The sequence below is a fragment of the Anguilla anguilla genome, chromosome 2 (assembly GCF_013347855.1).
Source record: "Anguilla anguilla isolate fAngAng1 chromosome 2, fAngAng1.pri, whole genome shotgun sequence".
NCBI classification, from domain to species: Eukaryota; Metazoa; Chordata; class Actinopteri; order Anguilliformes; family Anguillidae; genus Anguilla; species Anguilla anguilla.
Window position 1 is genome coordinate 40,535,228 of NC_049202.1, and position 15,565 is coordinate 40,550,792.

Below are 15,565 nucleotides of genomic sequence, written 5' to 3' on the forward strand. Positions count from 1 at the left end.
CTTCACAACATGGCCACTTTTTGTAACCAAAAGGCTGGCTTTCTTTTTAGCAACGCTTGCTCACATTTCCGGAGAAGTGATTCCGCTGTGTATGTCGTGCTCGCGTCCTGTTCGGAGTGTTGGACGGAATGGTACTTATTAAGGAATAGTGAGTAATAATTTAAATGCATTTTCTGTGGATTTTTTAGTATTAATGAAAATAGAGATATGTCAAATACAATTAAGATTCAGAAAAATGATATTGCAAATGTAAGCCTGTCATTTCGTCTGCAAGGCGTGTTAATAAGCTAGCTAGCTAGCTAGCTACCTGGCTACCTTAGCTACAGTATCTATGCTGTCCATTTGGGGCGGTTGTGAATAACATTAGACTAATGCTGGGTAGCTAGCTAGTAGCTTCTGTATATAAGACATACTACTGTTGAATTAGAGCTGAGCTTTGATGCTAGCTAGTTGGTTGCGCTTTCCCAGATTTTAACGTGTCGCTAGCCAATTGCATTAACTGGCTAGTTCGCTAGCTAACTAAAGTTTTAGACGAATACCGGGCGGCTAGCGAAAGCTAGTAGTGATTATGTTTTTTCGCCATTAATCTCATTCACTGTCGGCTAGGTACTGCCCGTTTGGACTTGTTTTAAGTTTATGTAAAGCTCACTGGTTCGTTTACACAAAAATAATTTTTCTTTCTCCCCAATAGCCAAGTGGTGTTGCCATGTTCTGTAGAAGAGGTAAGTAAATTTAACTAGATATGTACAATCAGATAATACAGTAACTTATCTCAGTGTTCAATGTCTGTTTGTGTCAAATCAGTGCTAGAAACAGATTCTTGAACTCCGTTATCTTCAGTAGTCAGCTAAGTTAGCTACCATGATGAAACTTCTTATCTCAGGCAATGGAAAAAGGGCGTTACTTATTCTCATTTTGTAACCATGTATACAAATTGATTTATTTTGTTGTACCAAAATGACCAGATTGCCACCTCTCTGTCCCCAAGTACCAGGTCGGCCAGTTGTTTTCTGTGGCTGAGGCCAGTAAGAACAATACTGGAGGTGGAGAGGGGATCGAGGTGCTCCGAAATGAGCCGTACGAGAAGGAAGGGGAGAAGGGCCAGTACACCCACAAAATCTACCACATACACAGGTCAGACTGGTCTTGGATGTGCACGCACACACACATGCACTCTCATATGGCTGAACTTCTTCAGAAATGCCATATGGCACATTTGTGAGGTGCGAGCTGTGTTAGGACAGCAGTCTGAGGGTTTAAAGGTCAAAGTTTACTAGGTGAGGTGCTGTTTCTCATGTAAGGAGGAGTATAAGGTTGAATACCCATGCACCCAGTAAAGCCAAGCTGAATTTTTTTGTTGTTCTGTGAGTCAGATATATTCATGGTATTTGAAATATTGTGGTCTAGATTTAATTTTGGATGTGTCTTTTTTTAACAGGAATGGCCAGGGGGTGGTAGTAGTTTTGCAGAAAGGGCCAATTATCTGATGGACATTTGGAGTAATATAGTTTTAGACCTACAATTTGTGAAATGGCTCACTACTGATCTTACTGTGAATTGTTTGCATCATAGAAGAGCTCCCATCTCCATGGAGCAAGAGTTTAGTCTCCCAAAATTACAAATAATATTTATAATATTATAAATAATTATTTATAGCTGTTATTACTTCTAATCGCTGGAGACTAAGGAAGCGAGAGTTTAGTCTCCAGCTATTAATTAACTGAAGCACATTGTTAATGACATTTGCCCCTTTCATCTCACTCTGTTACAGTAAAGTCCCCAGTTTTATCCAGATGTTTGCCCCAGAAGGTGCCTTGGTTTTCCACGAGAAGGCTTGGAATGCCTATCCTTACTGTCGCACAAGTCAGTATAGTGATGCATCACAGTGTGCTCTTTGTGTCTCTGAGTCTGCCTGTTCCCAGTGGCACAAATGCTTGTGCTTCTATTTTAAGTGTTCCATTATTTGTCATGAAAACAACACCATACCACTTCCACACTGTGCCCTTAAATCAACCGTTCATTCTAACTTAAATATTAACAGTATTTTAACATTGTTTTACATACAATTTGAACAAAACCCACCTAATATAGATTCCAGTACTGTCATACTTTGACAGACTATTTTTGTCCTTTCTCAGTTTTTGTTTACTGTACTCCACAACATGCAACAACGTGTTAATTTCAGGTAATATGCATCTTTGTCTTCCCATGCAAAGGCATTTGTTTGGACCCACTTCTTACTTTTCTAGCTAAATCAGCTTGTTTCGCAGAATAATTAGCTGCTCTTGAATTATCATTAGTTTATCAAATTGGAAGTTTGTAAAATTGGAAGGTTGAAGAGGGAACAATTGTATGTCTGTTAACTGGGTCTTTGCTATGGGAAATGTAAAATGTGATTGCAGCTTTCACGCTTTTAAAAGTTGATCTACCAGTAGCCTCTTTTAAACATGCTGTCTGAACATATTGCATCATAGTAACTTCTCTCATTTTTTTAACTGCCCTTCCCCGTGGTTGCACTCTGATTGAGGACTACACAGTTGTGACGGTGAGTGTGTTTGTGCTGCAATGCCTTAATTGGGCACAGAGAAAATCTTGGGTTGTTCTCTAGCATGTGTTTCAGTCTTGTGCTCCTAAGGGGTCTAAAGCCTCTATTTCAAACCACATGTCACGAACAGTCATTCAAATAGTTGTAGCAGAGACAGTCAAATGTATTTCAAATGGTACTCTGCAGCAGAATACCAAGTTTTTCTTCATAATTGCATGGCTTTGGAGACAGTCTAATCAGTAGAGGACAGCCATGATGATTTGTTCTGTGTAAAGCTGCTTTTCCACCGCATGGTACCGGCTCAACTTGATTCGACTCTTTCTGCTCTTTTGGTACCAGGTAGGCTACTTCGTTTTCCACTGCAGATAGTACCTCTGTCAATGTAGATGGTCGTTATTAGCAACGCCGCATGAAACGCGTTGCTCTGACCAATCAGTGGTCTGCAGGGTTTTCACGTCACCTTTTGGTATTTCCTCAGCTCGCTTGGAACCTTGATGGAGGTGATACCAAAAAAGTGCCAGGTACCAAGTCGAGTAGAGTCGAGTCGAGTTGATCCGGTATCATGCGGTGGAAAAGCGGCTTAAGTTATTTTCTTGTTTGTCACTTTTGCTAAAAATTAGACAGAATTTTGGGTGATCTGTTTTTTTTTTTCTAGAGGAAGATTTGCATGGACCAATGGTGCAGTTGAATTCTCTTGCTCATGACTAGACTCAGACTCGTATTTTGTGTTTTGTTTCACTAAATGCGGATCTGTTGTAATATTTGTCGTGCGGTTTATGTGAAGTTGCAAAATGTGCAACATAAATTGGAATTCAATTAACCAGTAGGGTTGTTTTCTCTGTCATCGATGGAAATGCATTTTGATGATGTTTGTGTGCCTATGTTTCGCTTCCTCCGCACTTAACTGAGACAGCATTCTTTCATTGTTTTGCACTAATGAACACCTCATAATTAGTTTCTAATTGTATTTGCCATTTGCTTGTTATCAATTTATTGCTGAACTCAAGCGTGCCGGATGGTCACACACTCAAGGTTGTGAGGACTTGCTTATGCATTTGTATTTCTGTGTAATTCTTATGAATACTTCAGGCAACATAGTGGATGGTCTTCTCTTTTTTTCACAGAATGAATACATGAAGGATGACTTTTTCATTAAGATTGAAACCTGGCACAAACCTGACTTGGGAACCTCTGACAATGTGAGTGCCAGCACGACAAGTGCTCTCCGCTTCTCTGTGCAGCAGTTCACTTCTCTCTACAGGGCTACAGTCACAATGGTGCTGAACACAGCAGATGCAGTACTTAACTCTGTTTCTGTTAATTACAGCCACATGGTTTGCCCCCAGAAGAGTGGGAGGAGACGGAGGTCGTGCCAATAGACATTGCAGACCGGTCTCAAGTCGATGATGCTGTGAGTTCATTGATTAGTGGAGACCCTGTGATATGTAAGGTTCAGACGATAAAGCACAGCTTTAATAAAACATCTTTTGGTGTTTTTGGGAATATGGTGTTTATTCTTAATATTTCCTGATTATTTACTTTTTAGGGTGGGGGGGGGGCTTCCTTGCCCTATAAAAATAACCTAGAATAATATGTGCTGACTTTCTGAAAATCCAGTGATCGGATATGCCAGTGGTATGATGCAGTTCAGACAGGAATGTGAATTTCAGTGGTGTTTGTATGGAATTTGTATACTTTCCCAATCACTCACAGGACTACAAGGTAGAGGAAGATCCTGCAGTGTTCCACTCTGAGAAAACGGGTAGAGGACCACTGGGACCCGGCTGGAAGGTAGGTCTCTCCCTGTGCCAGTGTAATGTGTACTTGTGTACGTTTGCGGTAAATGATATTTTCAAGGAACCTTCTCTCCCTGTTTTGACCTAGTAGTGACCTGTTCCTTCTTCACTACTACCCTCTAATTTTCTCACTCTAGAAGAAGCTCCATAACAGTAAATGCCCCTACATGACAGCCTATAAACTGGTCACTGTTCATTTCCGCTGGTGGGGTCTGCAGGGGAGAGTGGAAAAGTTCATTCACAAGGTAATAAATGGTAAACATGTGTCCGTGTGTATATGAAATGCATTTGATGGGGTTGTATTCAGAAAGTCTGTCATTGCTCAGCACAGACTCATTTAAAATGTTGCATGTTTTTAGAAAAATGTAAAATCATTGTCTTGTTAAAGTGTCTTGAGCAATACAAAATATATATTCTTTTTTAATGCTTGAACAAAGATTGACACGCAGGTGGTATCACATTACAATTCACATATTAAAAAGTTGATTCAAACATGCAATTAAAATGCTTTTCTTTCATAGAAAGGGTATTGGATGCAATTAGTCATGGTGGAATTGCATCCAATATCCTTTCTATGAAAAACCTACTAATGTAGCCGAAACGTTCTGGTTCTTTCATAATCTTGATTGTTTTCTTGAAGTTCATAAAATTACAGTGGAAAATCATGAAGCGGTTTTGTGAACATTAAGCTATTGGGGCACTAGTTGGCTGAACTTATAGCTTTATTTTTCTCTTTACAACAAAAAAATTGCACACGTGGGTAGAGAATTACTTTGTGTTCCAACAGTAGAAGGTTTGGTAAAATTAAGCAATCCTCTGAAAATTGTATATATATATATATATATATATATATATATATGTAAACTATTGTTTTATTGCATCCATGTATGACGGGACAGTATGCACAAATGTTTCAGCCTAAGATCGTATTTGTTCCCCTCAGACTGTTACAACTGTCCTGGATCACCTCCTTGAGGTGTCGGGTTTATTAGCTCCACAGGGACATAAGAACTCCTGTTGAGTATGCACAACCGGGCCGTGTGTTTGCAGTGCCTGGGCCTGGCATCGCCATTTGCGTTTGCGTACGTCGTGCACGTCGTGCCCTCATACATGGATGCAATAAATAACAGATTATAGTATTCTCGTGCGTGCTGTCCGTTTTTCTCTTTCATTTATAGTTTGTGGGATCGAGCACCCAATTATTAGTGAATATTCTTGAGTTGAGCACTTTCAAGTCCTTTGATTTTTGAAATTGCACATACAAATGTTCTGGGAAAATTCACTGAAACCTTACATGTCTTTATTGAGGGCATATGAATGAAATGCATGTATTACTCAAAAGAACGTGACACCATTTTTCTGGTTTTAGAAGACAGTCCACCCAAGCATTGAACTATCTATGTAGGTTAAGGTTAAATATGCATTGCTTTAATTGGAAGTAAAGTTCACATGTCCAATTAAAATAAATACGGAAGAGGGAAACTGCATATTCTAGTAAAATTCTGCATATACATAGTGCATGTCAAGACAAAAAATTTTATCCCATTCTTATTTTTTTAAAATGTTCCTTACAGCAACAGCTGTTTTAGAGAGTAATTTGTTTATCCAAGTAAAGAAAACTATTTTAGGAAAAAAAAAATGTCAAGCTTGTATTTGGTCATATAGGTTGAACTGTTGGAATAGGCTGGTTTGGACCCAGTTGCTGAGGTTTAGTAGTTCGTCAAATCCACAATTTTGTTTTTTGGACTGAAAGGTTTTTGTGTTTTTTAAAAAACAATTACTTTATCTAGGCTCAAGGTTACTAAGCATATCCCAAAATGTTGCTATTTTCTGACTGTTACCAGGTTTGTTTTTTTAAGAAGGGGGAGGGGGGCTGATTTCTTAATATTAATGAAATTTCTGAATTCTCATCTATCCCTGTGTGGTGTTAGTTTCAGACTCTAGTTAACTCCCCACCTGTCTCTCCTTATTGTGTTGTCCCTGTGCTTACCCCCCTCCCGTTTGAGTAGCAGGAGAAGAGGCTATTCACGAACTTCCACAGGCAGCTGTTTTGTTGGCTGGACAGCTGGGTTGATCTGTCCATGGATGACATTCGGAGAATGGAAGAAGAGACACAGAGGGAGCTGGACAAGGTGTGTAATCCAATTAGTCTTGGCATTTGTATGTTGTTCAGGCAACCTGCTGTCGTTGCATTATTCTTTGTTGGCAGTATGTTGTACTGTTTAAGGGTTTAGATGCATTTCTTTGTTTTGTCAGTACAAAAGTGGATCTAACACTTCTCTTTCCCCCGTTAGATGCGCAATGAGGGTTCTGTCAGAGGGATGAAAGCAGGAGAAGACTAAATGGACAGAGTGGAACAATAAGTTTGATCAACAATTAATTTTACCTCCCATATGCACCGACACCATTTCATTCTGCATCTTATCAAAGTGTTGGAACACCACCAAACCCTTCCAAAGAGGAAGTTGTCATACCCAAGACAGGAAGTTACTATCCTTGTACACGAATGTGTCTGTGTATGGATGTACTTGTGTGTGAATGCGTACCTTGGTTTTTCAGTCCGTGTTTTTAACCAATCACTTCGCTGCCAAATTATTGGAATTTTAACCAGTGTCATTCCAATAGTTTTTCTTATTTTGATAACTATTGCCGTTATAATTTTTGGTCATGTTGACACTATCAATTATTACTGTACTATGAAGTGTCTGTGGTTCCCTCAACCAAACCCTTCGATTGAAAAGCTTTAATTTATCCATCATGTTAGTATTCATTTATACGGAACACAGAAGGCATCACTTTCAAAATGAAGTTCAGATACAGGATGACCATTTATTGGTCTTTTGCTCTATGAATACCTGTACACAAATGCTATTGCGTTCACATTACTAAATTCTGATCTTTATTATTGTCCTTGAACAGAATTCATCCTTTGAACATTTTTAACAAAAAGTGAAAATTTTAATCACTGGCTGAATTAAGCTGTTTAATACCTTGGTTTACAATGGATGGGTTTGCCATTGAGAATTTTTTCTGAGAATGTTTAATGGAAAATAAACAACTGCATCATGAAAAGTATCAGATTTCTGTCTACAGTCAACTCTATAACTGCATCAGTTTTCTTTCACATAAATGAGCAAAGAATTTAAAAAAGGGGATTTTTTAAATCCCATATTGAGGCCCTTTCAGAACTCCCAAGCCTGTCCCATTACTGCATTGTCATTCAATTTGGATACACGCCTGCATGGCAGTCTTTTTGTTCCTCATATTACCATTGCTAGTCTCGTGTCAAGACATTTGTTAAGCAAGTTCATGCATGTTTTCCGACATTAGTTAATGCAGTTGCTTTTCTTCATCTAGCAGATGTTCCTTTCATTTGAGAGTCAAGTATATGCTTCCATCTAGCTCACCTTGAAATGAGTTCCAAAATAGCTTCGAATTCACCAGGGAATAACACGATACAAAATAATGCAGGACATACATAGAGTATGTGGGGAGAAAATGGCATTCTGCTACACCGCTTTAAATGGGCAATGTAAAAAGAAAGCACATGGAACTTGGAAATACAATTTCTACCAAATTAGCATTTGAGGCTGCCAATATGAATATATTTAAATGGCCACTAAAACTTTGCATTAAACTTACCAGTTATCACTTAACTGCTATAATTTAATCAACATTAGAAATAGTTTACAATTCCAAATAAAAATCAAGTTCCAACATGACTTAAGAGTTAGTTGAATAGTATATATACACTTGGCCAATATGACATCCCTAATTCTCATCTGTGTTTATACAGTACATGCAAAATAATTGGTTTGTACAGTAAATCACTACAAAAATACAAAAAAGTAGTTTTATTTTCACAGATCAATAACAAAAGGCAACAACAAATTCTACAGATTGGTCAGAGGAGAAAATCAACAAAAAAATGTTTCAGTTTGGTGCACTGTTCCCATTTCAACTAGTTTTCTTACCTAAAATTCACTAACAAAGGCCAGAGGTAATTATCAGTATTGTGGTTCTGTCCTCTGCAGCGTTCATCTGGTAACTACTACTCTGACTGATTCACTAATACCAGTTTCTGTCAAATGGCAAAGACAGAAATGAAAGCTTGACCAAACTGAGACTCATTTTCTTTGCCACAAATAAAAATGAAAGATATAAAAGAAACGGTGTTAGAAAAAAGTCTAATAAAATCATAATGCAAGTGTAAAATGGCCTCCTACCTCACAAGGCCCTCAGCTGTCACTTAACTGTGGGAGTCTTAAATCTCATGTTCGCCTTCTTCACAACACACACCACTCCTTATAAAGAGGGCACTCCTTTAAAAAGACTGAGGCTGCAGGGTATTGGAGGAGTGTATACCAAGGCTCATACTGCCAGTGTGGATGGCATTGCAACAGCAGCTGAGAGCAATGCTGTGCACAAGTCGGAGGACAATACAAGGCATGTGAATGAGAGAGAGAGACCAGAAGGGACACTACATGTTTTCAAGGGAAATAGAAAAGAGAATATAGACTAGGATGGCACAGGAGAAGCTGGAAAAAAAGTTTGAGAAATGAAGATGGGAGAGAATGTGACCAAGGTTATGGGTGTCGTGATCGTTTTCCCTCCGAGCAGTCATCACAGGAAGTAATCAGCCACTGGCTTTTTGGAGGGGATTCCTCTGGTTTCTTGTGGGGCTGCTTCAAATATGATGAACTCTTTCTGCAGGTGTTCATCCAGCTCCAATATTGCTGCCACATTTCCACACCTGAGAAAGAGGTTAAGTTATTAAAACATACGCAGAGGAAAAAAAAGCAACAAGTACAAATAAAAGGTTGAAGCAGCACAGAATGGGCAGTAGTACCTATAGCAGTAGTTTGGTGCTGACCACACAGTCAGTACAGTTTCATTGAAATGCCACTTGTAGCCTTCCATGACAAGCTGATGGGCTCTACAGATCATGTCAATGTCATTAGCTGCATTGAATTGGGCCACAACGTCACTGCCAAACAGGTACCCTGCACCCCTGGGACTCACACCCCATCCTGTTGTGTCTGAAAGAGAGAGAGAGAAAGGTACAGGCTGACACAAATGAAAAGAAGCTGCATCAGCCATAGAAGGACAAAGATCGGCACACGCAAACAATTAAACGTGTTTCTGCTACACAGGAGTTGGGACTCACCCTCTGGATCAGACCACAGTAGATCACACATGGGGCCGTCATGTGGAACCTCCTGCTTCCTGTCGATAGTTCTGATCTGGTCCAGAGTTTGGATTGAGGGAGATAGTCCGCCATGCACACAAAATATCTGTGGAAAAAGGATCTCATTTTCACCATAAACTATAATGATGGGGGGGGGGGGGGGCAGAGTGTATGTGTGTGTGTGTGAGAGAGAAAATGAAGAAAGAGCCAGAGACACAAACCTTCCCATCAATGATAGCTGAGAGGGACAGGTAATCAAAGATCTCGGTGCAGTATCTCCACACAGTCACAGAGCCATACTTCCTCAGGCACTCATCATAAAAGCCGTAAACCTGTGTGATTTGCCGAGACTCATGGTTCCCTCTGATCAGTGTGATTCTGTCAGGATAACGCACCTGCAAATTGAAAGAGATATTTTATGACAAAAAACAAACCTGAAGGTGCCTGTTATGTTAAGGCACTTCGAGTATACTAGCCCCTGACAGCCTGTACTCATGGAGCAACAAACTAGAGTGTCAAAAAGTTTGTTCACATTTAAGGGAGTTTGCGATTAGTCACCCGCAGTAGATGGTGGCGTCATCTTGCTGAAAGTTGAATTAACACATGGTTCGGAGGAAAGTACTAGTCCAAGATCAGCTTTTACACAGAAGTCACAAGGCCAAAAACAATAAGGAGAAGCAAATACATTTTCAACTATTCTCTTCTGGATGTGTTGTACTGAAATGTACAATATATACCCAGTGAATCATATTTTGGTCACCTCCCACTAAGAAGCAGACAGCAATTATTCCATAGAACATGCCTGACATGTTCGCACAAAACACCTCCAGAAAAGCAGTCGACAGAAGCTCTAAAAAACCTCATGCTGAGACATCACATAACATTACAGACATTCAGCAGATACTCTTTTCCAGAGCAACTTGCACAGCTTTTGAATTTTTGCATAGTATGCATTTACACAGCTGGATATATACTAAAGACATTTAGGGTAACTACTTATTCAAGGATACATTGGCAGTGTCCAACCTGGGAATTACACCTCCCTCCCTACACCAAGTCCAGTTCCCTAACCATTATACCACATGGTAACCGCAAGAGAAACAGTTTAAGCTTTTGGCACAACATACATTTTTTTGGTAATTATTTTACAGAGTCGACAGCTGTGAATTCATGTTGGCATTTTCAGACCTATTGTATACACACACAGCACTAAGCGGATGCCTTTGTAAAGGTACCTTGAGTGCAAGCAGCAACAGGAAGGTCTCCACACTGTAGAATCCTCTATCCACAAAGTCGCCCATGAAGAGGTAATTTGTCTCAGGAACATCACCACCTACCTGCAAGTATCATTGGCACATTTGAAATGTGCGTTCACTCAAGACAGGAATGTGAGTGTTCTTGATAACAAGGCTGCTTTGTAAGTGTGATTTGAAACAGAACTACAATAGGGTAAAACAGAAGCCAATCTTAGGTGCAATTGTAATTTAGAGAGAATTTACCCTGCTATATTCAACAGCCTGTAACTGATGCAGGAGCTAACACAGTTATGTGTATATTTCATGTTGAAACATTAATAATGTACACTATTTAAAGACTGACACTAAAATAAATGAATAAATGTATGTATAAAATCTGTATGAAAGCTTGAAATGCTTTCATGAAAAACTGTTCAGCAAAAAGTGATTATTAAGGCAGCCACATTTAGTCTGTCTTCTTGACAATGTTTGTCACTGAATGAACAGCTTTGTTGATTCCACAAATTAATTCAGAGCTGCACAACCAAGAAGGTATTTTTCAATGTATGCAAAGCTTATTTTATTGTCTACATGTTGCTATATTCTAAGTTATAGCACACTTATCTTAGAACACACTTCAGCTCTAACATGCGTGGGAATCACTTGTTTTAACTCATCGGGCAAAAGACAATGATTACAAGTAAACTTAATTGGGAGATGGACACTAAGGCTTACTCTGAACAATTCCTTGAGGTCATAAAACTGCCCATGGATATCACCACACACCTGAAATACAAGAGGCAAAAAGTCATGTTGCTTTTTATTTGGGAAACAGAAATTCAGCAAAGATGAATTCAGTTGTTACTCACAGTGACTGGGGAATCCACCCTCTGAACATTGCTCTCTTCTACCAAAATCTCCCTAGAAAAAACAAACATCAGATTGCTCATCACATAACTCAATACAAGACAGCATGAAGTTGGTAAGATGCTACAAAAATATATATAACGCATTCATTTATTACAAATGGAAAGAAACTAATCAATTGATAGTATTAAACATGCACATACAATGCATCATAGTAATAGATCAAAGAGGAATACAATATGAACAATGGAATCGTTGCATGTTCATGTACGACCCCAAGTTCATTTTGGTGCAATTCGATAACTGGAGATTTCCTAACATGTATACATATGAAGACAAATACAATTTAAATAAAAATCTACAGGCACAAAGTTTGTGATCAAACTTCACAGACGCACCAGACCAATTACATAATTATAGTCTACTTCCATTACATGTTACTGTCTTAAAGAGTTAAGTCTTAATGTCACAATGAAATTTTTTTTTTTTTTTTTTTGCATTACCTGGCTTTGGCACACAGAGCTTTGACCTCATTCTCCTTAATAAGTTCACACCTCCTCAACTGGTCGATCTGTCTGTCCAGGTCACTTATGTCACCCATAGTCACTGACAGACAGACAGTACCTCACACACTTCCGTTTCAACAATTCACACGGACAAGCACCTTCTCACCAGCAAATGCATATGCACGCGTGTACACACTCACACACACATATATATACAAACACACACCAACACGCTCTCACTTCCACCAAGAAATGGGTATTCTGAACAGACAACGGGAGAAGACGATTGATGGCTCACTGTGGCAGGGCTAACCTGTACAGAGAGAAGACATTTTAAAGACATCATTTAATACACATTTACCATTGTTTATTGTTAGACTATATCATCAGTTAAAACATAAATTAACTGTTCGTGCGTCTTACAATTGAGTGTCATGTATTTAGATTAAGTAATGATGGAAATAATTCAGCACCATAAAAAGAATGGTTCAATAGTTTTGTTAGCAAGTGGCAATTATGGAATGTAGGAACGTAACCAAGTAGGAGCCAACACTCACACTACCCAGGATAATATTTCGATAGACAATAGACTATTCTATCAAGAATTAATGTTTTTAATTCCATTAAAATCACCGTTAATCCATTGGATCAAGAAACACTACAGTTAGCAGTCATCCTGATAATGGGCAGTTTGTACAACGCTACCTAGCGAACTAAAGCATCTACGGAACACAACCAAACTGTTGACGACTAACGACTGTGCTAACTCACTAACGTTAACGTTGTCAAACTTGCGAGCGCAAAACTAAACACTAAGTACTGCTGCGCAGCAATTCACAGGGTAGCCATTTAGGCCCAGCCTTGGCTAGTCCGACGGCAATCCGCCTCAATGCGGGACGCATAATCCAAGGGTACCCTTTAACCAGTTACCTAGGAAAATAAACGTTCCATGTCAAGAACAAAGCGGCCAAGTTAGCTATGATAGGTAATATAACTCCATAAAATGCAACGGGGTAATGTGTCTGACCAGTAATTATATTAACGAGCTAACGTTAGAATTTTCGACGTAGCACTAACAGCAAGCTAGCATCGTTAGCTCCGCGCGTCCAACCCGGCTTTTTGCGTAGATGTAGACAATGTAACGAACCATATGAAATCCACTAGGCTAGAACACTGAACGAAATAAACAGACCGTAGCCTTACTTCGTCATATAACCACCAGACACACCAAATACTATTACCCAATCGAAAAGGGCCGGGTGCTCCAATAAAATGCTCAAGCTAGCAAGCAGATGTGAGGAATTGCGTTTGTAAAAACTGTTCAAAGACAGTCAGAAACCGACTTTCGTCGACAAGGCAAAACATCTTTAATAGTACCTTCTGTCAGCTGTTCGTAACTATATCACAAAGGTATAGATAAAATATCACGTAATCAGGGAAGCGTATTATCACGTATTATCTTCTATTAGCTAGTTAGATTAACTACACATAGTGACACAAACTAACATTAGTCTACCCAATTGAGGTAGATGTTAGCTGGCTAGCTAAATTATGTGGAAAGGCCCATGGCTAGCTAGCTACCCAAGTTAGTTCCTAGCGATCACTACGTTGCTAAAAGGTAAAATTCACTGGATGCGCTGCTCAACAATTTTGAAATACCGATAGTCATAATTACCCAAAGGTCGCAGTAATCCAAATCAAATTGTAATAAAATGAGGTGACTGTAACCAGATAGCGACGTTTCTTGCGTCCTGTTCACTGTTCCGCTGAATCGACTAGCCAACGAACTGTAGCGCCCCCTCGTTTCATCCAGGTTTCATCTCACATACCAGACCACACTAAAACTACAGTTTCCGGTACTCTGTGCATAATGGATCTCAGAAGTCGTGTCGTCACTCCGATTTCGTTACAATTTTCGCGACTTCCGGAAAAAATAAACTGCCTATGGGATAAATGAATGACACTCTCCTGATTCCTTCAACATATTTTTTTGACATTTGTTTGTATATGAAAATAATGATTTTCACATATTTTTTTATCATCATTATCATTATTTTAGAGAGCAAATTGCTAACGGCTAAGTGTTTAGCGATGCGTCACACACAGGGTGGTATTTACAGCGACCTTTCACACGAGTAGCTAAGCGGTTTGCTGTTACACGTTTTTTGTTTTGTACACTACTTGTATATATCGCTGTAAATATCTTTGCTGTTATTGTTGCTGTTCTCATTTGTAATTTCTTAAGTTATTCTAGTAGCTAGACTACTTGTTTAAATTTATTTGCCGGCAAACGGTAGCTTTGAAAAACCGACAGGCCAGCTGTGACGTAAATAACATTTTCAGCAGAGCTTTTTGTTAGCAGAATTATCGGTTGGAAAGCGGTATCGGAATTCAGTGGATCCAGTACCGTTTAAGAGAGTAATGTGTCCGGATAGAAACGTTTAAAACGTTTTTAACGTCAGTTTGAATCACAGACTGTGACAGGGATGGTTATGTGTGCAGGTTTTGCTCTGCGTTACGTCAGACCTCTGAGCCCCCAGGGAAGGCCAACGAGGACAAAGGTCTTAAAACGTCTAAAGACGATAGGCGACGTCATACTATCTGCCTTTTTATTTTATTTTATTTATTTATTTATTATTACTATTATTATTTAAAGCAGAAACGAGGCCATGTTTGTTGATGTTATGTTCTAATTTACGGTTTGTGCTGCGTCAGTTGTTCTTTGTAAACACGAGAACAGATGTTCCCAATTCGCTCCTGGAGACCCTGTTGTTTTTCATTCCAACCATTATTGCGACCTCTGAGTTGTAACACGCTGCTACTTTTTGAGACACTTCTAATATTTATTGAGGGAAGATTTGCCATCTTAAGGCCATTATGTCAAAGACTAAACTGTATGCACTATAAAGGCTAAATGTTCAATTTTCACATCCCTGGGCATTTAATCAGTCCAGGTCAATGCTTTTATTCTCAGTAAATGTACAAAATGTGCAAAATTAGAAGAAGGTTAGGTTATATGTATATTTTTTTAACTAACTCAATTATAGGCTAACAGGTGAAATCATTTGGGTCCTAACTGTGTGGAGAAGTGTGAAGACATGCATAGAAACAAAACCACAAAGACTTCAAATAGAACAAACAGTTTGTTCCACTACACTAATCTGTTTACCACTAACGGTAATTGCAATTACTAAAAATGCAATGAATAACAACACAGGTGGCTCAAGATCAAATTGATACAAGACAATGGCACAAGTGGTAAAGATAATGATATTGTTTATGTTGTATGTCCTCTGTTGAAAGACTGGACAGACCCACGTGATAATATTGCAGCAAGAAACAAGTTCTTGTTTTGGGCAGGAGGCGAGGAGCTAATAAATCCAGTAAAGTTAGCTAAACGTGGATGTTTGTTCACTCTCTTCATTCCT

At 39.0% G+C, this 15,565-nt stretch overlaps 2 protein-coding genes across 3 annotated transcripts; one reads left to right on the top strand and one right to left on the bottom strand.

Annotated features, from left to right (window-relative positions):
- The first annotated feature begins 9 nt into the window (after positions 1–9).
- LOC118220272 (phosphatidylinositol transfer protein beta isoform-like) lies at positions 10–7,421 on the top strand. The gene is made up of 11 exons (XM_035404072.1): positions 10–148; positions 692–722; positions 989–1,134; positions 1,772–1,863; positions 2,538–2,545; positions 3,670–3,744; positions 3,873–3,956; positions 4,259–4,336; positions 4,479–4,586; positions 6,351–6,473; positions 6,636–7,421. The coding sequence occupies exons 1-11, from the start codon at positions 129–131 to the stop codon at positions 6,681–6,683; spliced, it is 813 nt and encodes a 270-aa protein (XP_035259963.1). The 5' UTR covers positions 10–128; the 3' UTR covers positions 6,684–7,421.
- Positions 7,422–8,180: 759 nt separating this feature from the next.
- ppp4cb (protein phosphatase 4, catalytic subunit b) lies at positions 8,181–14,021 on the bottom strand. Of its 2 annotated transcripts, none has more exons than XM_035404055.1 (9): positions 13,813–14,021; positions 12,135–12,450; positions 11,634–11,685; positions 11,500–11,550; positions 10,765–10,866; positions 9,751–9,924; positions 9,509–9,635; positions 9,191–9,380; positions 8,181–9,094 (listed from the first exon to the last, which is right to left on the bottom strand). In XM_035404055.1, exons 2-9 carry the CDS (start codon positions 12,230–12,232, stop codon positions 8,965–8,967), a joined length of 924 nt encoding a protein of 307 aa, XP_035259946.1. In that variant the 5' UTR covers positions 12,233–12,450; positions 13,813–14,021; the 3' UTR covers positions 8,181–8,964. The 2 variants fall into 2 exon arrangements, with proteins under 2 accessions (XP_035259946.1, XP_035259948.1); XM_035404057.1 differs by lacking the exon at positions 13,813–14,021 and adding an exon at positions 13,215–13,732.
- Between the last annotated feature and the right edge of the window lie 1,544 nt (positions 14,022–15,565).